At 43.9% G+C, this 26129-nt stretch overlaps 1 protein-coding gene across 1 annotated transcript; it reads left to right on the top strand.

Annotated features, from left to right (window-relative positions):
* The first annotated feature begins 19093 nt into the window (after window positions 1–19093).
* Window positions 19094–22567, top strand: JUN (Jun proto-oncogene, AP-1 transcription factor subunit). Its single transcript, XM_045026087.1, has one exon. The coding sequence runs from the start codon at window positions 19872–19874 to the stop codon at window positions 20814–20816; it is 945 nt and encodes a 314-aa protein (XP_044882022.1). The 5' UTR covers window positions 19094–19871; the 3' UTR covers window positions 20817–22567.
* Window positions 22568–26129: the final 3562 nt, after the last annotated feature.

The raw sequence follows: 26129 nt of genomic DNA, 5'->3' as shown, positions 1-26129 counted from the left end.
ACCACACACCCCCGGCTCCCTGTCCCTTGACTGCCCCACCCCTATCCACACCCCTGCTCCCTGACAGGCCCCCCCAGACTCCCACACTTATCCAAACCCCTCTGTTCCCCATCCCCTGACTGCCCCCTGGGACTCCCTGCCTCTATCCAACCCCTCTGCTCCCTGCCCCCTTACCATGCCGCTCAGAGCATCAGGACTGGCAGCCATAAGTAATACACCGTAAGTAGCACATTCCTACAGGGAACAATTTAATACACTACACCTGGGTAGGGAAGAACCCTGATGTGGCCCTCAGGCCAAAAAGTTTGCCCACCCCTGACTTAGATTGTACTGCCAATCTCCTGCTCCATGACCAAGAGGCTGGGTTACTAGCTGGGGAATAGGGGCTTACAAGAAATATATTCTTGGTGAGCCACGTCATCAGAAACCTTGGGGATTCTGACACCAGGATTCCCCATCATGGTTCAGTCAGGAGACCTCAAAGTAATCTAATCACCAGCCAGCGAGCCGTAGTAGAGATCTCTGCCTCCCCTTCACCAGAATATGGAGGAAAACACCATTGCACAGTGAGGAAGAAACGTTGGCGTGAGGACAAGTCTCCATCATTCACCCCAACTCCGGCTGCACCCATGTCCCTTGGCCTCCCCTCAAGTGGTGTTTACAATAATTAAGCTACTAGAGTAGATGGCACAATGCCATTTCTAATGTTGTTACAAGAAGCACTGTAGAGGCCTGGTTGAATTGCATTTTTTTATATTACATGATGTGTGTTGAGGGGAAACCAGTGGTGACAACTGTGGTCAGCAACAGATCATTTGCCTAGTGTAGATGGGGCATTATAATACAGGTAGACTTTCTTTGTCAATGTAACTAGCCCTTTCTTATGAACAAGCAGGGCCAACTCCATAATCTCTTCCTGGATTCTGCCCAATGGGAACATCAGCCATTGGGGGGGGGGGGGAAGAAACTGGATTGTTCTCAACAATGTAACCACTGAATCCCCTTGTTGTTATTCATAAACACTTTGTGACTAAATTCTACATGTCTCTCCCACCTACAGCATACGGGGTTGCTCTTTAAAAGAGAACCCTGGCCTCATGTAGCATGTTGTGTTAGAATTGGGGTTTCTGACACTAATAAAAGAATCTCCAAACCGCTTTACTGCTCTGTTTTTCTTCTTACTATCATTGGGTCAGATTATGGCCCGACTCGTGTGGTAGCACAAGGAAGTGAGGGTGGCTCTTTCTCCCTTGTTCCAGCACAGCCGCCTGGAACAACTTCTGCCAGCAACAGCAGGGACAGGGAACCGCTTTCAGGGAGCCACCTGAGGTGACCGTAAGCACTCCCCACGGACCTCTACATTTTGACCATAGACACAAGGCTGACCCCTGCTTACTAAAGATCAGACCTTTTTAAGGTGACTAAATTTGGACACCCAAAAATTGAAGCACTAATCGCTTAAGTAAATCTTAGCCTTAATGTTTATTATCCATTTCTGCTAATATTCCTTATAGGATAATTCTCTTCAGGGCTAGATGGGATGTTTTATGTATTCAAAAGGAGGGACTTTCACTTAATGAAACAACTCCTGTGGAAATATCAGTGAATATTCTCTATAGGTTACCAGAACTCAACCAATAATAAATGTTTCCCCATTATTAATTCTATCAGTTCCAATTCCTACCATGTAAAAAACTCTGCCAAAACAAAAATACCACCGGTGACTGTTTGTTGATCTCAGGTTCTAGAAATACAGATTTTGTAATAGTTTTGCATTGTATAGTTTAATTAATGGCCTGGGCACCTGGAGCCCAGGATAAGCGCTCTTTTATGTTACTTATTTAAATCCAAATAAGTAAACTATTTTTTCCACTTTCAAAAAAATTTAATTTCATATAACTCAAGACCAGACATGCACCAGAGCCAGTCAGGCGAGCAATTCGGTAAAAGCTTTCTAGCCTTTTGTAGTACCACTTTCCATAAAAGTCCCATTTACAAATAAATACTTCAAAGACTATGTGCATATGCATTGTTTTCACAATACAAGCCTGTTAAACTGATCTGTTGTGGAGCCTGCCTTATCGTGTGTTATCACAAAAAAGGTAGTTGAATCTGTTTGCCCCTTAAACAGTAAGGGCCGGATTTCAATACCTTTATTTACAGCTGATCCCACTGAAATCAAAGGGAGGTGTTGATAGGAAAACACAGAGAATTAATACGGGGGAGGGGGGCTAGCGAGGGTTTGTGTTAGGGAGTGGAATTTTCAAAAGCTCCTAAGTGACTTAAGGACTACAACTTCTCCTGTGGGACTTGTGCTCCTAAATTATATTAGCCTTGTTTACATGCAAAAGTTGTATTGCTTTAACTATATTGGCATTACAGCAGTAAAATCCATTAGTGTGGATGCAGTTATACCAGTAAAAATATGATTATACCAATACAGATTATTCTGGTAAGGGAAGGGGAATAAGCTATACTAGTATAAGCAATTTTATACTGGTATAACCGTCTACACTAGGGGTTGTACCACACCCCTAAGTGACACAGTTACACTGATATAAAAGCTGTGTGTAGGCTAAACCAGATGCGCTTTTGAAAATCCCTCCCAGAATTGTCAAGTTTAGGCTTAGGGAAATCAATGGAAAGACACTGCTGCTCTTGAGTAAGGGTGTCAGAATCTGGCCCTAAAAAAGAATGTGAGTGGCTGGGAAAGAGGCAAGTGAATATTCAGAAACGAGGATTTCTTCAAAAACGTTGAAAAACCATTAATAGCTAAAATATTCCTTACATTTATATGAGATCCTTTGAGCTGGGACGCACCAAGGGGCTTTTCAAATGAAGGCCTCTCAACCTGGCAGCTGCTCCACCTGGATGCACCCCTGTGGCTGTTCAGGGTCCTATGGGGATCTGTGCTGGTGGAGGAAATAGCAGCATGAAGCAGCTTGCAGGATGGGGCCCCGCACCTTCACTTTGTTCACTGATTGCTTAATCACTACAGTAGAGGATCACTAAGACCGTCCGTGTAAACTGACTGGCTTCCTTGGAAAGTGATGGTAAGATCCAGAATTATTGCCGTCCTTGTAAGTAAATGACTGACCTTAGAGGGTTGTACATTCTGTGGAATTCTACTCCTGGAGATTAGAGAGCTCAGGAACTGCCTTTTTAGGCAAGAGGCTAAGCAGAGCTGTTTAACTACTACTAGCAATAAAACTGACAGTGAACCCGGAAAGTGGCTCCCTACCCTTATAAGGAGAAAGACAGGTATTTCCTCATGACCATATTTGGTACTGCAGGAAAACATACTATCAAGGTAAAGGAACACCTCCCGAAACAACGTCAGGATCACATGCATCCCACAGTTTCAAAGGGGAGACTGTTGCATAATACCAATGCTAATGCACTTTGCATCTCTCTGGCTCCCTTCATCTGAGACTCTCAAAGCACTTTACAATATTAGTGAATTAGGCCCTCACTACCTTTAGGAAGCAGGGAAGTTTAATTAATTAAAAGATCATTTTCAAATTTGGGAAAGCAGATGACTGGTGGGAGAACAGCATGTCATTTTAATGCTACATTTAAGGCAGTCAAGCCAAATTTTTCAAGAGTGGGTGCTGAATGTCAGGCATCTTAATCTATATTTAGCCACCCAGATTTCCAGAGGCACTGAGCAACTGTAGTTTTCATTGATTTTAACAGGAGCTGCAAGATCCTCATCCAATCAGAAAAGCAGGCCATTTATTTCAGCATCTAGCTTTAGCAAATATGAAAATCTTGTCCTAACTGCCTTAAAATTAGAGCAGGTTAAAGATAATTATAGGGGAGTTGGGGGGGGAATGTTTTCCCTTTGTTCACCTTTTTCATGAAATTGTTGATGAAATATTTCAAAATTAAGTATTATGACAGTTTCAAAACACTTCAGCTCTGATCCACCAAGGTACTGAGGTATCTAAACCCTAGACTCAGGCAACCTAATCTTGGGTTTAGGCACCTAGAGTCCCAGTTTTCAGCTCCAGGGTGAGTCACAAGACTTCTGTTGAGCCCTGTAGATTTCTGCCTCTGTACGTTTCTCCCTGTAAGCTTCTGTCTCTGGGCAGAGGCACCGCTGCCTCACTCTAGGCATCCAGATGCCTATCTCCTGCCCAAGTCCCACAGCAAGTCACAAACAGAGACGACAGGCACTCGGCTGTCTAAGTAGGGCCCAATCTGACAGGCGTGCTCAGAGACCATCTACCAGATCGGGTGCTGTTCAAAATCTGGCAGCCGAGGGGTGGGGGGTGCACTGCTGACCGTATAGTTTTTGTCCCAGTGGTTAGAGCACTTGTCTGAGATGTGGCAGCACTTGTCTGAGAGGTGGTTCAATTCCCTTCTCTCTGCTAGAAGGGGAGAAAAGATTTGAACACAGGGTCTCCCACCCCTCGGGAGGATGCTCTCACTGCTGGGTTATGGGATATGCTGAAGTGGGGACAGTCTCTCCTGATGAAGCTGTTCCACTATGAATAAATAACACAAGAGTGACTGGAGGAGGGGAACTGGACCCTGGATGTCCCTTGTGGATGCCCTAACCACCAGACTTCAGAGGGATTCTTATTTTCTCTCTCTCTCTCTCTCTCTCTCTCCGGCCCAATGACTATTTCTCACAAAGTATTTCTCCATAGTGGAGCAGTCTTTGGGCCAGAAAGAGATAGCGTGCAAATAACTCTGGAATCTGGTTGTTAGGGCACCCCTGTAGGAGACCCATGTTTCAGTCCCCCTCCTGAATGCATTGCCCAAAGTAGCATAGCTGGGGCTGATGGGGAGCTGCAAAGTAGAAGCTACGCTGTCTTCATGCTGTTTTTCTTTCATTTTCAATTAGATCCATTAGCTGCAAGGTGTGTGTTTAGGGTGACCAGACAGCAAGTGTGAGAAATTGGGACAGGGGGTGGGGGGTAGTAGGAGCCTATATAAGAAAAAGACCCAAAAATCGGGACTGTCCCTGTAAAATCGGGACATCTGGTCACCCTATGTGTGTTTCATTTTTGTTGTTGTGTACACAAGCACTATCAGAACTTGGAAAAGAAGAGAAAGTAGGAACCTAATGGGGCAGTGTAAAGGTTTTCTAGCTTGCATCTTCTTAGGATGAGTGCATTACTCATAAGGGTCAAGGCCACAAGAGAGTTATGTAGCCCATACCAAACAACTGTCTAGAACATCCTTATACCACACCATGATGGAGTCACCACCATGTAAGAAATCTTATTACAGGAAAACAATTTTAAATACAATGGCCCAGATCCTCAAAGTTATTTAGGCTCCTAACTTCCACTGAAATCACTAGAAGTTAGGTGGAGCCTAAATACCTTTGAGGATCTGTTCCCATCTGCTACCAAAACTCTAAAAATCTACTGGTATAATACCTTGTATCCCTCCACCACCACTGTACTACTCTCTTACTCATACTTCTTTAGAATCTTGAGATCAGCTGTGTAGGCCTTCCAGAGGGGAAAGCATTGTAGCTGCTAAGCTAAGATCATATCTGAAAAATTAAAAGGCCTCTTGCAAGAGCAAGATTCCTGGCTAATGCTCCATGCCTAGTAGAGTGCAGGGATGGGTTCCACTTCCTTGAAACGCTCTACAGTATTGGGAAAATGTATTATATTAGCAAACATATTGTTTAAAACATATTAGTTAACCAAACATGATTTAGCAGCTTGTGTAGATTCTAATAAGTGATGTTAAACAATGATTTAGCCGGTGGTGGCAAAGGTGGATTAGTCATAATCAGCTAACACATTTTTAAACAATCAAGTTTAAATCCTTTTATAACATGCTGCATTTCCCCAATATAGGCAAGGCCTAAAACACAGTAAAAGCTTCTAAAAATTACCTAGAATTACTCTTATCTAAAACAATATTACAAATTAAAGGACCAATGGACTGTGAGCTATCAGAATTATAAATAAATGTGTCCATTGGAAAGGAAGGGGATTCTCAGATTCCCAATGGGATAAATCCCCCATACTTAGCCCTGAAGGGTCACAAGATATTGGCCCTCCAAACTTGCCACTAATTCAGGAATGAAAGTTACCCATCCTGTGCCTCAGACCAGAATGATCTGGGGGGAGAATTCCACATTTGGAGAAAGAAAAACATTTTTGTGAGTGTTTTTTTAAAGCTTCTCAAGGGTTTGGAATGCTAGGAGTAGTCTTGGTGGAAATAGATTAGCAGACAGAGTGTAGGCAAGGTGGTCAAAGGTGCATGGTTAGTGCAATTTATCAGATGGATAGCACCATCGTGTATGTGGTACAGTTATGTGTCTTATCTTCACGGCCCTACAACCAAAATAAACCACAGGGAAGTCTTGGAGTCTGTGATTGTGTTGTCTTAAGTGCACACCTCTTGAGGTGGTGACCTAGAACACACCCCACATCTTTAACTTTATGTAAGACAACATCAAAACAAACATAAGCTGTATTTTTCCTCTTGGGACTCCCACTGAGACCCTTTGATGTCTTGTTCCTAATTGTTTCTGATTATTGTACTCTGGGTTTTCCCTGAGATGGTATGATTGTCTAAATTGTATACAATCTCTTCCATCCAGATGATTCCCAAGGTCTTTAACACAGTGATTGTTTTAATAGAACACAGCAACACTACACCAAAGGATACCTGATACAAACGAAACCAAAAGCGGAATTTAGATGATACATTCTTTCTAGGCTGGAATTTTGGCCAGGATACAAGAGTTAATACCCCGAGTCTTGTGAAAAGAAATTCTAATGCAGATATTGAAAATGAAAGTGTTTCTTGCAAATGAGCTTGTTTGAAAATTGAACCACTTATTTAGGTATCTTGGATGCTTTTGAAAATTTGATTGTATCTATATGCTTTCAATTGGATGAAATCCTGGACCTAGCGAAGTGAATAGCAGTTTTGCCCTTGACTTCAATGGAGCCAATATTTCACCTCTAGTAGGTAGGTATCATATATATAGGTTCTGTATATAATTAATTAAAACCTTCTGTCTGGCTAATTTATTCCCAATTTTTCATGTTAACATTTTAGGAACAATTATTCATCTCTACATTTCAAAGGTATATACATATACACACATTCTCTGGGTGTCCCTGTTACTCAAATACTTGTTTACACAGAGGCAGGTTACTTTTTGTAAATGTGTGATTTTTGTGAATGTTCTATGAGACATTAACTACAGTTCTAGTCTTTTTCAGATCCACTGTCAATAAAGGCCCAGATCCCCAAAAGTATTTAGGCTACAAACTTCCACTGAATGCATTGGAAGTTGGAGCTTAAGTACTATGGTGGACCTGGGCCAAAATGCCTAAATTTTAAGTGCACACTATGTCTAAACCTGTGTAACTGGCACACCAAGAAAACACAAACAGCTGTCCTGTATTTGGGCAGCTATTGGTGTCACACAGTTCTAGAGTTAATGTACATCTATCAATTAAGCTTTACTAAGGCTGTTGATGTTCCTCTCTATTGTTCCCAGCAGCGGACTGCCCAGCTGCTGAGCATGGAGGAAGGGGGAACTCCCATAAGAATTGGAAACACCCTCATTTGGCTTGGAAGACACCCGCCTAAGAAAGTGCTCAGTGTGTATAAAAACGCTAGAGGAAGTGCAAATATATACAGCCAATACAGGGAGGGCACAGCAGAGAAAATAAAAAATGTTACAAAACAAACACATTAAATACATTGTTTTTAATCTGCAGGACCTAAAATAAGTCTGAGAACCGCTCAACCTGAGGGGAAAAGGTTAAACTTTGATGACAACTTTTCTGCTGTTTTTATACCACCTGTCCTGGGGACAACACTCAACAAAAAGCCAGAGGGGATTTTGATACTCACGGAAACACACTTTACTTTCACTTGCATGGTAAATACTTTTAAAGGTGTGTCGCCCCGACTAGATTCCCCCACCTAACTCTACAAAAAACCACTATGCCCAGGTCACCAAAAGGCTCGTTTTCAGGCGGGACACTGTTCACTCCAAAGATTATGATATGTTTCCCAAAGTGTGTTCACTCAGGTCACCGCAGCCCCGGGTGAGGGGACAGTAAGGCAAAACCGGAGCTGCCCTGGAGATCTCGATGGCTATTGATGAACAGATATCGATGGATGCTACATCGACATAGAGTTCCAGGGGCTTTTCCTCTCTGGTCTCCCCCCTCCAACTTTAACCCTCTGGTGTCTGTTGATACACAGATCTCCTCCGGCGCTGGGCTGTTTGGCGGGAGCCTGGAAAGCGGCACCATTCTAAGGGGCAGGGGTCTTACAACACCCCCTCGGTTCCCTTTCCCCCGGGGCGGGCGTGGTTCTGCCCGCGCCGCGCCGTGTTTACAGAACGTGCAGCGGGGCAGCCAGGCGGGGCTGGCGCAATCCGGCGCGGCAGGACAGAACGGGCAGGCGGCTCCCACGCCCTGCGCCTTTCAGGCTTCACATGAACCCAGGGGCGCCCGATCCGTGCAAAGGGAAGGGCTGCAGCTTTGTTTACACAACACGCCGCCCCGAGAAGGGCCTTTGTTCGGCCGAAACGCGGACCGATTTGCTGCTGGCCGACGGTCCAGGTGTGTTAGAAGCAACTTCAAAGCGCGGCTGAATGAGAAGTATTGAAATTCGCCCCCAGGGCTGTCCAGTGGCTGAATAATTCACTTCGGGGCCAGATCCTCTGTTGGGGGAAATTGGAGTCGCGCCATTGATTTCAGTGGCGCTTCAATGACAGCCACTGAACGCTGCTGATTTACACCAGCTGCGGATCTGCCCCATGGCTTGTTAAAACGTTATTATTATATGTGTTTTGGGGAGCATCCAGAGGCTGACATGAGGCACACAAGGCTCCCTTCGCTGTACAGATATATGGGAATCATGGCCTCTGCCCTGCAGCGCTTACACTTGAGTTGCTGTGTTTCTCATGGTATCTTGTGGTTAAGGCATGGGAGTAGGCATTGTGATTATTGAATTCTTTTAATAGTTGCCAAGAGACTGGCTGTGTGTGACCTTGATCCGGATTCTGCTTCTCTATGCATCGGTTTCCCCATCTGTGAACCTGAGAGAATACTTACCTACCTCTTTTGCCAAGAGAAATTCATTAACCTCTGCAAAGCATCTTGCAATCCTCTCATGGAAGATGCTATATGAGTGCAAAGGATTATTATTCTGCAACACACATTACTACAAATAGAAATGCTCAAAATAATAAAGCTGCCCAAGGTAGTAGGCAGATTTCTGGGAATTACACTGCAGGAAGTGACAGCACAGCCCACCACTCCTGTCTTCTGTAAATGGCTCTGAGGCCTCCACTCTGTGATCACTCCTATGTACTTTATTTGTGTTTCATCCTCTTCCACTGTCACAGTCCCATGCAGCAATTCTTATTTAGTGTCATACAATCATAAGAAAGAAGAGATTGAGATTTGCCTTTCCTTCCTGTTCTCTGCTGCTACTCTTGCAGTTAACAAGCTCATTAATCCCTTAGCTCTCCCCAGTCCAGGCTGATCCAGTAACTAGTCATTCCTTTCCTCCTGGGGGGGAGGGTAATTAGATGTACAGTGACCAGAGTGCTGGTCCAATTTCTGGTTCTCAGAACTCTGTCACAAGAAACCATCATAGAGTCATAGAAATGTAGGACTGGAAGGGACGGGACCTCAAGCCCCCTGTGCTGAGGCAGGACCACATATTCCTAGACCATTCCTGACAGGTCTTTGTCTAACCTATTCTTAAAAATCTCCAATGATGAGGATTCCACTGGAGGATCGACAATTGTAAATGACACTGGTCTGAGATCCAGCACTTGCTGTATTCAATCCTGAATAAGTGCCAAAAAAAAAAAAAAAAGGAATGCAAGACCGAAGGATAAATAAACACTTTATGATATCCTGCAATCCAATGGGGCTAGAAGCAAAGGTTTTATATGACTGCAAAGCCAGGTATGCCATTCCCATAGTGGTATAGCGCAGTGATTCCCAAGCTTTTTAATAATGTGAACCCCCTTCCTCCAGTCTGAATTCCATACCTTCCCTGTGGCAACTGGAATCAATCTTTAGGCATTTCTATACTACTAATACCTAGCTGCTATATAGCACTTTTCATCCATAGATCTCAGAGCACTTCACAAATGAGGTCAGTAACACTAGCCCCATTGCACAGATGGGGAAATTGAGGCGTGGAGTTAGGAAGTGACTTGACCAAGGTCACCCAGCAAGTCATTGACAGAACTGAGAATAGAACCCAGAGCTTCTAAGTCCTGTCCCTAACTCTAGCCTCATTTCTACTCACCCACTTTAGTGGGGTAAGAACTTATTTTTAGACAGGTGAGTAAAATAAAATTACTTTATTCATTACCATCACTTTGGAATAGGTAGGTAGGTGAACAGATTTTTGCCTGGCCTTCTGAATTTTCATGGCTGTTTTGAAAGGTTAGATATAGATATACATCTTTACATCCCCCTAACTGATACAGTGATAGATGCTCTATAAATAAATACAATAAATAAAAGATAAGATTTTCTATTATTATTATTATTATCATCATCGGCTGTGGCTGAATTTGTTGCTTCCATTGATGGGACCCTGGATCTTTGACCTACATGGCTACTTGAAGCTTCTGGCAACAAGTTGTAAACATCCACACCCTGAACATTTACGCCTGAGCTTGCTAACTTGCCAGCTACGCACCTTTTCCTACACTGCAATGGTTTTGGAGAAGGGAAAAACATTAGCTCAACACGTGCCAAAGGGAACAAAGCTAGGTCACATCATTAGCTCTTACCACATTCATGTTTACGTTCTCTCATATGGCTTAGCTGGGTCTATGGCCAACTTCTGGCTGAATCGAAGTCTCACCAAATATGTGCACATTGCAGATGGTACCCAGATCTCTGCATACTGTGCAGCCTTGTTCAGAATGTTTCTTTCCAGTTATATTCCCTAAAATATAGAACAGCTGAATCTCAAATAGCATCTATCACAGCCTTCGGCTTGTGCACCATTAGCTTTCTTCTTTCATCCTAAAGTACACTTGATCTCACCTTGATGTTCCCGATGTACTAAACATGTATTTTTTAATATATTTTGTGCATTCCCAAAGGACTGGGTAAACAAAGTGTCCTCTCAACCTAACCAGTGCATTGGCCAAAGGCACTGCTAGTCGTTTGTGCTGCACTTCCTCTAGCATCTAAGTGCACTGCCCACTTCTCCCTGGTCATCATTTTGTACCTGCTGTACAATCCGTAAGATCCCAGGGTGATGCCAATACCAATTCTCTGTCTACAGTATTGTCTGTCCCTGCGTCTTCTCTGAAAAAACATCCTAGCCACTCCATGCCCTCATCTTTCTTAGCCATTCAGTAACCCCTATATCTCCTGCAAACTGACCTCAGAAAAAAAATTACTTTGCCACAAAGACTGAAATTTCCCATATGTACTGCATGGGTAGCTACCATGTAAGGCTCCCTACAGAGCTCTGCCAATTTGCTCCATCTCCAGGGCCATTCTAAAAGGCTTGCTTACTACTGACGGCCAACAACAGTGCCAGCTGTGAGTAAGAGTGCTGTGGTGTGGACACCAATTATTTAAAAGCCAGATTGATACCACCAAACCATTTCATACAGGACACTTTACAACTGTCAGATGGTACTGACTAATGATTTTCAGTAACAACCTGGGTCCTGATTTGAACCCCTAACCTACTGATGAAAGGCTCCAAAACTCATTACAAATTCCCTATGCTGTCCTTTACACTTATGCCTTTCTGGTCTCACAGAGAGTCACTTCCTTTCCTGTGCTGTCTTTCCTCTTTGCCAGGAGCCCTGCTGCTCCAACAGCTGCTGATATAGTGTGAGGCTTCAGCTTTGATAGGAAGCCAGGTTGTTTATTAATTAAAAACACAAGCATTCCAGAGCCTTTCTGGGGTCATAATCAAATGGCTTGGAAAAGGAAGGCTATCTTATCAAGGGCTCTGAATTGTTAACCCTCGTTAATCAGAAGTTTTCAGTCATATCAGATAAATAAAATCAATAGTGTTTGTTGTCATTACTTATGGAGAAAACGTGCCATTGAAACACACTTTTTGGAAATGTTAACAACCCAGACCTTGAAACACAATGGCACTTATGAAGCTTGGTGCTCCACAATGGAAATGGAATTCAGTCAAGCCTGAATGAAGTTTCCAGAGTTGCTCTTTTTCCTCAAGCCAGTTAAATATCTTTCAAGGCTGTGTATTCATCTGCCCCCCCACCCCAACTGTATTTGTGTATTTCTATTTGTATGTTATAAATAATAGATTTTTTTTGCATGCTGCCTGCCCGCCAGGCTGGAAACAGCCTTCTGTTTCCCATATGTCACATATCCTCCCACTCTTCCTTTATATCTCACCTTTAAACCCGCTTCTTTCTCTGGACTCCCATTGCTGATCAACTGCTATTCTGCCAGCCTTACTTTCTGTAGTGCATCTATCCCCCACTGTAAGCTCTACAGGCCAGCGACTTTGTCCAGCTGTGTGTTTCATAAACTACTGTGCACACCTCTGGTGCTACAGAAATAATAAACAAGAGACTAAAGCCATGATATTCAGATCTGGAATACCCTACACGTTTGGGGGAGTTAAGAGCCAGGATTTTGGCTCATACCCATCTCTAATAATTCACAATAGCAGTTAACTTTCACCAAGCCAGTATATCAATGAAGGGATATTGTGCAATAACTACAGCTGGTTGAATAATAAATAATAATAATAAATTGATTGACAAAAATATTCCCTAACATATATTTGGTGATTATTCAATCATTTATAGAGCTAGATTGGAAGGGGGGGAAATATTAGTGAATAATGTTATGTAATAGCTGATGGAGAAAATCATCAGTTGTTTGTGAATACTATTATTTGATCAACTCTAGAGATGACCATGGCAATCCTCTTCTTCTAATTGCTAAATATAAATACTACCGGTTCCAATTACTTGTACAAAATACTTGAAAAAAACAAACAAACCTGAAGTCCAAATGAGCAAATAAACATTGTTTTCAATGGTTTTTCCTGAACTTCTGCACCTCCCCTCAGTACAGTCTATGTGACTTGCCTTATCATGATTGGTGCCCAGTGTTGCTGTCCTGGCCAAGGGGTAACTCAACAGGTCTTGCAAAGGCTCCCAACTTTGCCATTCACAGCCTTGTCTCTCTCACCCATCATTTCCCTCCATTCCATCAATACATAATTTGGAGGAAATTCGGTGATTCATTCAAATGATGGGGTGGAGACACAGACTAAAGGGATTGATAAGAAGCAAGATTAAAAGGGATAAATATGTATAGCGTGGCTAAGTGATGACTAATAGGGGATGGAGGAGAAAGACATGATAACCATTTTCAAGTGTTTGCAGTGTTGTAAATGTGTTGGTCCCAGGATATTAGAGAGACAAGGTGGGTGAAGTAATATCTTTTATTGGACCAATTGTTGGTGAGAGAGACAAGCTTTTGAGCTTACAGGGCTCTTCTTCTGTCTCACCAAGAGAGATTGTCTCTCTCACCAACAGAAGTTGGTCCAATAAAAGATATTACCTCACTCTTGTCTCTCTAATCTACAAGTTTTTGTAATTTTGATAAACTACAGTTTTATAGGCCCATTTCAAATGGAAAAACCAGGAATAGCATTCTGTCCTGCTTTATAGGAAACCTGACTTCAGCCATCAGCCCCAGGGGGAAGGGGGAAAAAGTATTCTCAAAGCTCCTATAGTAATGTGGAAAGAGGTGGGTGAAAAATAAGAGACACTTTGAATGTAGGTTTCTTATTTTAGGCATGTTATAAGGAGGTATTTTCTTTCCACGAGTATTGTTTCCCTTGCAACTGGAGTTGAGACTACTATTTATGCCTTTTCAAATCATCAGCAAAATAAACCCAAAGCTCAGGAGGTGGCTGGCAATTATTGATGAAATCACACAGCATTTCAACTGAATTCTAAATGTTTAAACCAATGCTTTATATTTAAGTTTTCAAAGTGCCTGACTCCTTCTGTCAGTGTTGCGACAAAAAAAAGTGCTCACTGTAAAAGTGAAAACACAGTAACTGACTCATTGTGTGTCTGAAAAATGGATATTGTGTGCCTGAAAAGGCCATTTAATTATTCAGATCATCTGATTGCTTCATGCAGCCCTGTATTGATTGATCAGAAAACTCCATAAATCAAAATCTGTATTATCATTGGTCAAAGCATCTGCCTGTCACATCAATGGGAATATATAGTTAATTTCCAGTTCCTACCCACAAGTAAGTTTACTCAGGCATGTAAATGGATCTCATCTACAAATGGCTCAGTAAGTGTTTTTTCATTTCATTACACTATTTACTTTAAGAGAGCAGGAAGGGGGGAGGAGGCCTAAAGTAATAGCTGATTCAGGGATCTATTCACCCAAAATAGACAGCTCTGTGGCTGCTGGCCATGAAGACTCAAAATCTGCACCAATGGGGCCTAATTCTGATTCAGATTTTCTGAGGGTATGTGTACCCTGTAACACAGAGATTGCCTCGCAACACAGGTAAACAGACATGTGCAAGCTCTGCTCAAGCTAGTGGATGGACTTTTATTTGTGTGGCTAATCTGTGCTACCATTTGTGCCACACCATTCACACTGCTATTTTTAGTATGCTAGCTTGAGCAGAGCTGGTATGTATCTGTCTACTATGGCAAGGAGTTGCAGTGCAGACAGACTCTGAGTTCCATGGAACTGAAGGAAGCTCAGTTGGTCAGCTGGGTCCTGCGCCAAGATTCCCAATCTTCCACTGAGCAGACAGCCACCACTCATTTCAGATGAATGATATACAGATAACAAGCAGGAAGAAACAAGCGGAAAAAGAAACAAAGTCAATTTTGCGTTGGTTTCAAAGCTGTCCAAGTATACTCAGCATTTTATGACCAGCTTAACTGTGTGTTGCTCAACTGATCAAATAGCCTCTAAATGAGTATCAGTTAACATAATTAGTGTTTGATGGGTGTCAGCCCTCGCAATAGGCTATGGTAACAACTTGTTCCCAGCAAAACTGGAATGACCTACTTTGACCCTGCCTGGTTCTGAAACTCCACCTTTGCAATCGGAAGGAAGTCAAAGCCTGCCTGGCAGCGAAGTGGGTGGGAAAAAAACCCTACACAACAGTATACTAACAACCCACACTAACACTCACTGAAGTCAATGGAAAACTCATATTGATAACAGGGCAGTTGGATCAGACCCCAATGGAGCAGTAACCTGTTTTTCAGTTTGTACAGATAAAGTTGGCTAAATAGAGTCCTGAACAGTACACTAACCATATTCTTGCATAACATCTTAACTTGGCTTTGTAATGTTAGCAGCAAAAATAGAGTTAGGTAGATAAAAATAGTGCTCCTGGACAAATTAAAGATTGTTGCAATCGTATGTAACACTACTAAAATTTAGAGTTTATCTACATGAGGAAATTGACTGGAATAGCTATTGTGCAATAGCTCCCCATGTAGACACTCTTATTCCAGAGTAGAAGTGCCTTTAGCCCAAATGCTTTTAAGTATTTAGGTGCCTATTCCCATTAATTTCAATGGGGAATTAGGCACCTAAAAACCTTTGCGGATCTGGGCCTCTCTCTGGTTTAGTTTAATAATGGATTAAGCTAACCCAGAAAAGGTGTTCTTATTCTGGAATAAGAGTGTCCACAGAGGGAATTATTTCAGAATAGCTACAGCGCTTTAAATTCACTCTCCCTTTTTCCAGAATAATTTCCCACAGTAGACAAACCTTTAAAGAACTTGATAACTGCACACTGACACTACAGAATATAAAGATGGCACAAGAGATGGTAGTAAGTAAAATTAAAATTTCCCATTGTTGAACAGACAAATGAAAAACTGAAATGTATCTTTATGGAATACAATTCAGGGTCGCCCAGAGGGGAGGGGCAAGTGCAGCAATTTGCCCAGGCCCTGCAGGGGCCCCTACGAGAGTTTTTCGGGGCCCCTGGAGTGGGTCCTTCACTCGCTCTGGGGGCCTGGGCCCCCGGAGCTTCTTCCGCTCTGGGTCTTCAGCGGCAGGGGGTCCTTCTGCTCCGGGACCCTCCGCCGAAGTGCCCTGAAGACCTGCGGCGGGGGGTCCTTCCGTCTCGGGACCTGCTGCCGAAGTGCCGGGTCTTCAGCGGCAATTCAGCGGCCAGGGCCCCCTGCTGCCGAAGACCCCAGGCCCCCTGAATCCTCTGGGCGGCCCTGATACAATTTTATTTGTAACATCTTGAGTGTAGTTTTGATGACGCAGGGAAAGGCTAAAAAGTAAGTTAAAAATGAATGTATCTAACATTGAACAGGCTTATCATGGATTTAGAGACTAATTTATATGCAATGATATTACTGATTCTTTAAACTATTTAACAATTGGAGTTCTAGTTATGAGCTACATAGAATTTAAGTTTTCTGGAACAGAGGCATATTTTGGTTACATGTACTGTGGCAATACGTTGAGAATCTTCACATAGTAGACAATATGTTCCGGAGTGATTTCGAATTTCACACTAAAAACTATTACTCCAGATGCTACAAAGACTGCACATGTTATTTGTATACCAGTTACTTTCCAAAAACAGCAGTATTGGCTCTTTTGCAAGTTAATATACTGTTCAAATTCAAGTGGAGGGTGCTAGAAAAAAGAATTTTCAAACTGAAAAAAGAACCTGGGAGATCATTTAGAAAAATAGCGGGATATGACGTTTACTTCTGCTTCGGATTTGTATTTTTTTTTTAATCCCATTTGGAAATGGAAGGAGTTTTTATGTCTAGAACAAAAAAAATATTACTGGAATGCTTCACTTTTTAAAGTACTTGTTCAAATCCATGAATAACTTGCAGTTTTACATATAAGAAGAGGTGATTCAACATGGTGGTCCAAATTCTCCTGTGGAGTAAATTTGCAAAGTTCCATACAGCTGTTGCCATTTACACTAACAGATAATTTGGCTACGTAACTTTTATAACTGTTTTACTTGTTAGGCGCCTAAGCAATGTGGATCTGTTATGCACAATATGATATACTAGTCTTCTTCACTTCCTATCCTAGACTAAAAGAACAGGAGTACCTGTGTCCCCAGCATAGGGCCTAATTACATCAGCCACACTATCAGGGGCTCATTCACCTGCACATCTACCAATGTGATATATGCCCTCATGTGCCAACAATATCCCTCTGCCATGTACATTGGCCAAACTGGACAGTCTCTATGTAAAATAGTAAATGGACATAAATCAGACGTCAAGAATTATAACATTCAAAAACCAGTTGGAGAACACTTCAATCTCCCGGTCACTCGATTACAGACCTAAAAGTCACAATATTACAACAAACAAACTTCAGAAACAGACTCCAACAAGAGACTGCTGAATAGGAATTAATTTGCAAAATGGACACCATTAAATTAGGCTTGAATAAAGACTGGGAGTGGATGGGTCATTACACAAAGTAAAACCCCCCCCACACACACACTGTTCCTCACACCTTCCTGTCAACTGCTGCAAATGGACCATTTTGATTATCACTACAAAAAGTTTTTTTTCTCTCCTGCTGGTAATAGCTCACCTTAACTGATAGAGAGTGCGCGCGCGCATGCTCCTACTCTATTTTCCAATGCATGCATCCGATGAAGTGGGCTGTAGCCCACAAAAGCTTATGCTCAAATAAATTTATTCGTCTCTAAGGTGCCACAAGTACCCCTCTACTTATTGCGGATACAGACTAACACGGCTGCTACTCTGAAACCTGTCCTAGACTAGTGGCTGTGTGTTGTTAAGCAGCTGTTCCGTTCCACCTGGGAGGTGATGGCACGCCAGTGATGCCTCTATAATACTTAGCACTTTTGTTTAAGCAGCGCTTTATACATATTAACAAATGAACCCTCCTCACAGACTGGTGCGATTGGCAGAGCGGCTATAGCCATGTTTCAATGGCAATGTCAGCACCCACACCGAGCCGCACACCTTTGGGGCTGGGTCAGCTCAGTGTGAACGCGACACTGTCTCTGAGAGCTGGCGCACCAGGGAGGCCAGGCAAGGGCGCACCTCGCAGGGCCCAGCGGCGGGAGGCACTGGCACGTCCCCCGGGGCTCACGCCTGCCAGCGAGGCGCGTCTCTCGTTTGCACAGGGAGAGGGAATCACGTGGAGTCAGCCCCGGCCGGGCTCCGCAGCTCCCAGGCGGGAGCAAGTCAGAGGCGTGAGACCGGAGAGCAGCGCCCCGAACCGGGCGGCAGAGAAACCCACGCGCGGGCGGGAGCGTCGGGTGCCGCCTTCCCGCTAAGCCCCCGGCCGGGGGTCGCCGCCCCTCCCCGAGAGCGGCCGGGACAGCGGCGGCTTCCCCGCCGCCCCCAGCCCCTGAGCGCGCAGGGGTCACGCAGCACGTGCGCACGCGCCGCGCTCCCCCCCACAGCAGCCCGTCCGGCGGCGGCGGCGGCGGCAGCAGCGGGGGCGGGGCGGGAGGGAGGAATCACGTGCGGCTCAGGTTCCTCCCCTGCCCTTCCCCGTAGCTGTTTTCTGCATTCCGTCTGCTGCACGCGCTGACGATCGTGCCACCTTAAGGGCCGTACCACCGCAGAAGGGGGGGCGCTCAGAAAGCGGCCTAAAGAGAGCCCGAGCAAGCAGCCCCGGATTAACAAACATCCCCTGCCAGCAGATTTAACCGTCAAGGCTCAAGCCGCAGGACTGACTAAAACCCCATTAGCCGCCCAGTGTCCAAAGCAGCGTCTCCCTCTATGGGCCTGCCCCCACCCCCCTTCCGTCCACCGCTTGGTGCCTGCCTATTAAGGAGGCTCCCCAGCTCCTCCAACCCCACCAGAGCGCTTCAGCGGGTAACCAGATATTCAAAAACAATACGTCAGCCCACAATGCCCCGCGCTGAGCACAAGCATTACCTCATCCCACAGTGCCCTGCGAGGGGCTGAGAAGCTTCTAGGGGTGGGGTGACCATGGAGACCGGCTCGTTTGCAACAGGCCGGGCCCGCGGCCCGCCGCCCCCCTGAGAGGCGGCCGCAGCCAATGGGAAGGCCGCGGGGTGACATCATGGGCTATTTTGGGTGGGTTACCGCTGGCTGATAAGAGTTGGGCTGCACGCCGGGAAAGGGCTCAGAGTGTGCGGCAGGCTCCAGGCAGTGGCAGCGGCGGGCCCGCTCCGGCAGCGCACAGAGCGAGCGGCTCCCGAGAGGCGGGCACGGCACGGCGCGGAGAGCGGCCCGGCGTCTCGCATTGCCGGGACCAGGCCAGCTCAGACCCCGGGAACGTCTCCGCAGCGGGGAGTCCAGCCGCGGGCAGCGCGCGGAGGGGAGCGTACCTGGGACAACTTCTGCGGGGGGTGCGGCGCTGCGAGCCCCGGGACTGGCCGCCGGCGGGGAAACGCTCCGACAAGTGGCCGGGCTCCGCAGCGGGCAGAGCAGTGACCGGATTTCTGACCCTCCCACCGAGCGATCAGGCGGCGAACCTGCCCGTCGGACCCTCACTCCGGAGTGAAACTGTCACGCGAGAGACTGGATTTCTCCTCCCGTCCCGAGTCTCCCCCGAGAGCGAAATCCCAGAACCCGACGCCAGGACTCCGGCCACCCAGTTCTCGGGCTGACTCTTTCTGGGCTTTGAAAAAGTTCAGTCCTGATGCGCTGAAGAAACAGGGGGAAAGAGACTCAAGCCACTTGTACGGTGGCCAAAAAAAGTAAGACTTTAGTTCATCCTTGCTGACTTGTTTGAAAAGGCTTTTTCATTGTTGAAAGAGTGAGACTAGTAGTAGTTTAAAGTGAAGGTGAACTTTCTTTGAACGGGACTTAGAAACCAAACGCGTTTGGCGCTGCTTAATTGTTATTGCTTTAAAGACAGTTTTGTGGACTGTGTTCTATGACTGCAAAGATGGAACCTACATTCTATGATGATGCCCTAAATGCTACCTTTGTACAGCCAGAAAGTGGTGGTTATGGATATAATAATCCTAAAGTCCTGAAGCAGAATATGACTCTAAATCTGGCTGATCCTTCAAGCAACCTCAAGCCCCACCTGAGGAACAAGAATGCTGATATTCTTACCTCCCCAGATGTTGGTCTCCTCAAGCTGGCATCTCCTGAACTGGAAAGGCTCATCATCCAGTCCAGCAATGGCTTGATCACCACCACTCCCACCCCAACACAGTTTCTCTGTCCCAAAAATGTTACTGATGAGCAAGAAGGGTTTGCTGAAGGCTTTGTGAGGGCACTGGCAGAGCTACACAACCAGAATACGATGCCCAGTGTTACATCCGCTGCCCAGCCTGTTAACAGTGGTATGACACCTGTTTCTTCTATGGCTGGCAACAATGGTTTCAACACCACTTTGCACAGCGAGCCTCCAGTGTATGCCAATCTCAGCAACTTTAACCCAAGTGCACTCAGCACAGCACCTAACTACACTGCAAATAACATGGGCTATCCACCTCAGCATCATATTAATCCTCCGATGCCAGTGCAGCATCCTAGGCTGCAAGCTTTGAAAGAGGAGCCCCAGACTGTACCTGAAATGCCAGGAGAGACACCTCCACTGTCCCCTATTGATATGGAGTCACAGGAGAGGATCAAGGCTGAGAGGAAGCGCATGAGAAACAGAATTGCAGCCTCCAAATGCCGGAAAAGGAAGTTGGAAAGGATTGCCAGATTGGAAGAAAAAGTGAAAACTTTGAAAGCCCAGAACTCAGAACTGGCATCCACTGCCAACATGCTCAGAGAACAGGTTGCACAGCTTAAGCAGAAGGTCATGAACCATGTCAACAGTGGATGCCAGCTAATGCTAACACAACAGTTGCAAACATTTTGAAGAGACTGACTTGAAAAAAAGAACTATGATGTTGCGGTAGAGCAACAGAAAAAACAAACCCATAACAAGTGGCAGATGCATAAAGCTAATGGTAAAGGCTGAGAGGCATTGAGTCCTGCTTGCACCCCACAAAGCACATGTGTGGAAAGACTGGCGAGCCTTCAATTGAGCTAGTGCAAAGCAGCACCACTCTAAGAAGTGCTGTTCCTGCTCAGATGATACATCAGATCTTTGTTTAATATTGACCAAGACCTGCATGGACCTAACATTCGATGATCATTCAGTATTAAAGGTTAAAATGCAATAGAGACTGTAGGTTGCTTTCTGTAATACTCTTAAAGAAAACACAACTGGGAGGGAGGTTTGTGGGAGGCTGATAAAAACTGAACTATACTGCCTGCCTTCAAGTAAATCGTGTATGTACATTTTTTTTTATTTTATGAAAGCTGATTAATGTCAATAAACTACTTCATGACTTTGTAAATTATTTTTATGTTTGTGTTCTGTCCAGTAATGTTTGTAAATAAGGGTTTTTTGAGCACTCTGAATTTACCATTTGTAATAAAGTATAATTTTTTTATGTTTGTTTTTGAAAAAAGTCCAGAAACTTTCTATTATATATAAAAGTATTAAAAATACATTTCCTCCCCCACTTTTGCCAGTACCTAAATCAGGACTCTATCATATACACTGAACTCTAAATGGTAGAGAGTGTTAAACTTACATTGTAACAAGAAGACATGTCTTGGAGAATGTGTCAGAAGTGGAAAGATTAAACCACACCCTGTAACATAAACAGAAGTAGCTTATGCATTTTAAGTGTTCTGGATTTAAGTCCGATTGGATTGCCTACCATAATCCAATAGCACAATGTAGACAGTAGCTTTAAAAATTAAGCAGTTTGGAAGCATTTACCATTGTATCAAATTGCCCTGTGCTAGAATAGTCTGAACTGTAACTGTCTAATATTAAATACTTATTAAAATAATATTCCCAACAATATCTTTAAGGTAGACGACTTCACAAAAAGTATCCTTCATGTGGGTGCCTTCATTACTGTCTAATTATTCCTAGATAAGAGGTGGTCTTTGTTCATGAATATTTGTTGTCACAATAAAATCATTCTATAACCCCTTTTCATATCTTGAATTCCTTTTCCCTTTTAGACACTTTTGCTGACTAAAATGTATTGACCAATATGAAAATTAGGGAAATTTTAACATAATGGGGGAACAGAGGTAGCTATAAATTGAAAATTAGGATGTAAATAAAAAGACAGTTGGGAAGGACAAAAAAAGGAAATTGAAAATTTAGCTGTCATTTTCAATTTACATTTAAAAAATGAAAGTATGAGAATACTTTTGATAATAGAATGAGAACATAAGCAATAGCTGAGAAAAGTAACTCATCTGAAATAAACCCCTCTTTGTGGTAAATAATATAATTTATGATTTCAGGATTTTCAGCTTACTGGCTCTATCCAATTAAATGGTCTGGTTTATATAAATGTATTTAGAGTGATTTTAAAACTGTATATCTAAGAGATAACAGATACTATGAAAAGCTAGGCAGAAAGTTTAATTCACTAATTATAGACATTATTGTTCTGATAAATGATTAATATTTTTATAATAGTCTGCCTGAAAGTTTTGTCTTGAATTAGTTAAAATACAAATAAGTGAGTACAACATGAAATAAGGTGACAGTCTTGCTTAACATCTCAGAATAAAACTACATAATACAGACTGGTATTAAGTGGTAGTGTGAATCTTTGACACACACACACACAAACTTTTTGCTACTATTTGAGCTCAGGATATGTTTCCCTGTATAGCATACATATATATTTCCTTTGAAAGGGGATCCTTTGCCCATGTTATAGATCCTTGGGTATCAAATCATATGCATGATGGATTGTTTCAAGTTATACTATAGTAAATGTTTCCCTCATTATATATGTGTTGGTAGCTGGAGTTATTAGCTTGAGTTTCTATTTGCTACTATCAGATACATAAAATTGTAACAAACACTTACTAAACAAAGGGTTACTGGGAGGATGCTGTAGTTTGCCAAGAGTACATTTTGCTGATGTCAGCATCCCGGAAGGTAAGTTGATTTTGACCATATGTAGGAATAGAAAGAAGGATAATACACAGCATTGCTGGGTGTGACTTTGCAGGGACTTAACAAGTGCCAACTAGCAAAATAAGGGTAAGAAGATTAATTACCTGCAAAGGTACAGGTTTAACTCTTGACAGTGTTGTGCTATGGAAGAGATCCTACTAATGAGGCTTTTACTTACCCATGTAAGGTTCCCCCCCACAACCCTGAACAAATATTTCCAAAAATTCTATTTTAATTAGACACAGCTGCATGACATACTGCCCCACCCATTCATCATAATACACACACTTAATGTTTCAGTTATGGTGTGTTCTATCTCATAAATGACATTTGATAACGTAGGAAAAAGCTTGATTAGTAGTAGCAAAACCAGGAATATGTCCAGAGTTGGATAATTGTTCACTAGCTTCTATGAAATGAGTTGCTTGTCTCAGTCCAGTTTGCGAGACACAGGTGGGCACATCACAAAATCCATTATCACAATTGGCACAAGAGGCCAAGGTCCTCACAGGTATTTAGACTCCTAGTTTCCATTGATTTCCACAAATCCTTTAAGGATCTGGGCCTAACTGCCATCCTAGTAGGCAGTCTCACAGGGCACCAAAGGAAGAATTGGGGATGGACAGTGTATTAAAGTTTCCCACTGGTGTCTTGAGGTCAGTGTTGAGACACCAGGCCACTACAGGTAGGGCAAGCAGAGGGAGTGTCTGTTTTGAGAAGAGTCTCTGGTATTGCCAGTCTGTCACTACATTGATTCACTTCTGCTGACTTTTAATCTAATCATGCTTTTAGGTCTCTCAATGATCCCTAGACACAAGTATAAGGGAAGACTTGAAGGGAAAATGCAGCAATTCAATATTTGCTTAAATGTTGAGATTACATATTGTCTAATGCATACTATTTCTTGCTCATATAAGAGATAGTCAGTTCTCTGCGGTTTAGAGAGAAACTTTTTGTTGCCCCAGCTGTACTCGCAAGGGAATATTTTTCAAACAACAGCATTGTGGACATGTATTTTGCTTGGCAGTGAGCAGTGTCAGCAGATTCAGGAAGTGAAGTCAGAAAAAAGGCAGGGTTTCAAAGAGAGCAGGCTACATAGAAGTGCCCAGGCAGTGAGCATTCTAATCAGAACAATGTGTTTGTGTTACAGAAATATTGATTAGCATTTGAGTCTATAGTTTAAAACACACACTGTATGAGTAGAAAAGTGAGCCACAACAGGTCTTTGATCATGATTATTCACTGAATAATTTTCAGCCGAAAGAATAACTGCTTGCCACTATAAAAAGGAAAACCAGTCAATATCTATTTTATTCTGCTTTGTAAAGGAAATTCTGCCTGTCATTTTTATTCTCTGACAGCAGTAATAGTAACTACAGATTCCTCCATCAAGCCACCATACCTCACTAGGTAGCATACACCTACCCACTACTGAGGTACAATGGCCTCAAGTCACCTCCATTTGCTAGGGAAAGCAATCATGAAAATAAGAACAAGCCATCTCCAATTCTGTGATCTATTATGCCCTATGGGCAAGGGTAGGACCTATCCTACCCTGTGGGCAAAGGGGAAGAATCTTTTATAATTACCTTTGAGAAAAAACAATAAGGTTTTCTATGATGCTCATCACTGTAGTATCTGAGCACTTTACATGCATTAATGAATTTATCCTCCCAACAGCCCTGCAAGGTAGGGAATCGTTATCTCTCTTACTGATGGGCAGAGAGGGATTAGTGATCTTGTCCTAGCTTACACAGGAAGTTTGTGGCAAAGCTTGGAGGAGAACCCAAATCCGTAAGTTCTAGTTCAGTGCCTCAGCTACAATTTTCCCCCCAAAAAGCTAGATAATATGATAGATTTCCCCACACCTGAAAAAAACTAGAAGAGTTGCAGCAGTGTGTCCAAAGTTGTTAAATCACAAATAAAATGGTTACAAACATAAGGAGTAAACAAAAATCCAGTGTAACAAGGAGATTTTTTTTAAACATACACACCAACATATTACAATGTAGAATCTACCTCAAAGTCTATCACAGAAACATTACAGGGAGGGGAGAAGGACACTAATCACACTGCATAGGAAAAGCCTTTCAAAATTTAGGCAATTGTCTAAGGGACCAGGGCATAGGCAGTCTGGTTTAGCAGTCACAGCTGGGTTGGGGTCCAAAAGTCAAGGACAGCCACAAGGCCATAATCAGCAAGCAGGGATCAGCGCAATCACTAGACCCACGATTGATAGGCAAGAGTCAGGTTGGGGTCAGAGACTGGACATCAGCAGACAAGACAAGGCCAATGCAAGAATCACCGTAGGTCGGATGTCCGTGTGATTGCCCAAACTTCCTGGTCCACTGTGACGAGGTGTACTAACCCTGCACTGATGAGATGAGGGTTTAGGAGCTGCAATGGACACAGGAACCCATGCCCCCTCACCTCTGCTGGGCATACTCCCAGTGAAGGGAGCATTCAAAAAAGAGCAGCTCAGCTGAATCTCAGTGGATGGAGCAGGAGAGCAGCTGGGTGCAGGAGCATCCTGCAGAGAAGCTGCCAGGGCTCCAAGCAGCCAGGACCTGGTCTTACAGCCAAGCTGCTGCAGACCCTTCAACTGCAGGGAGCCAGGGGGATGAGTGGCTGCCAGAAGTGGATGGTGCTCCAGAGATGGATCTGCGAGGATGTCAAGCAGGATCCCAAGGCAGACCCATGGTGCTGATGGAGGAACAGAAGCTGAGAGATAGGAAGTGACCCAGGGAACTGGAGTAAGGGTGCCAGTCCCTAAGTCACGTGCATGGACTATTGCTTTGAAAGGTCCTGGGTTGGAACCCCAGTAGAGCAGGGTTGGCCTGGGTTTCTATTCCCCTGCCCCCCTCAGCCTGTAACTGCTAGTAAAGGGAACCCTGGACTCTTGCCACTAGTACTGCTGGCCTTGGAGACACAACACTTCCTGACGTCCACCCTCCAGGGTTAAATATTGACGAGGGTCCAATTACAAGGCTGCTGGGAGCTGGCACTCTGGATCTTTTGGGTGGTACTTCCTACGGTGCCAAATCTCCCAGTGATCCTTGGATTTAGTTCAGCATGACTTCCTAGTGGCAATGTGGAACCATCAGCTGTCCCAGGTACTACAAGCCCATGTTCTAGTCCCACAGATCCCTACAATATGGGGTAGCAAGAGAGATTTGACCACAGATTCCA

The sequence above is a fragment of the Mauremys mutica genome, chromosome 8 (genome assembly GCF_020497125.1).
Source record: "Mauremys mutica isolate MM-2020 ecotype Southern chromosome 8, ASM2049712v1, whole genome shotgun sequence".
Lineage (NCBI taxonomy): Eukaryota > Metazoa > Chordata > Testudines > Geoemydidae > Mauremys > Mauremys mutica.
Note: the sequence above shows the minus strand (reverse complement) of the source record. Positions and strands in the feature narration are given on the sequence as shown.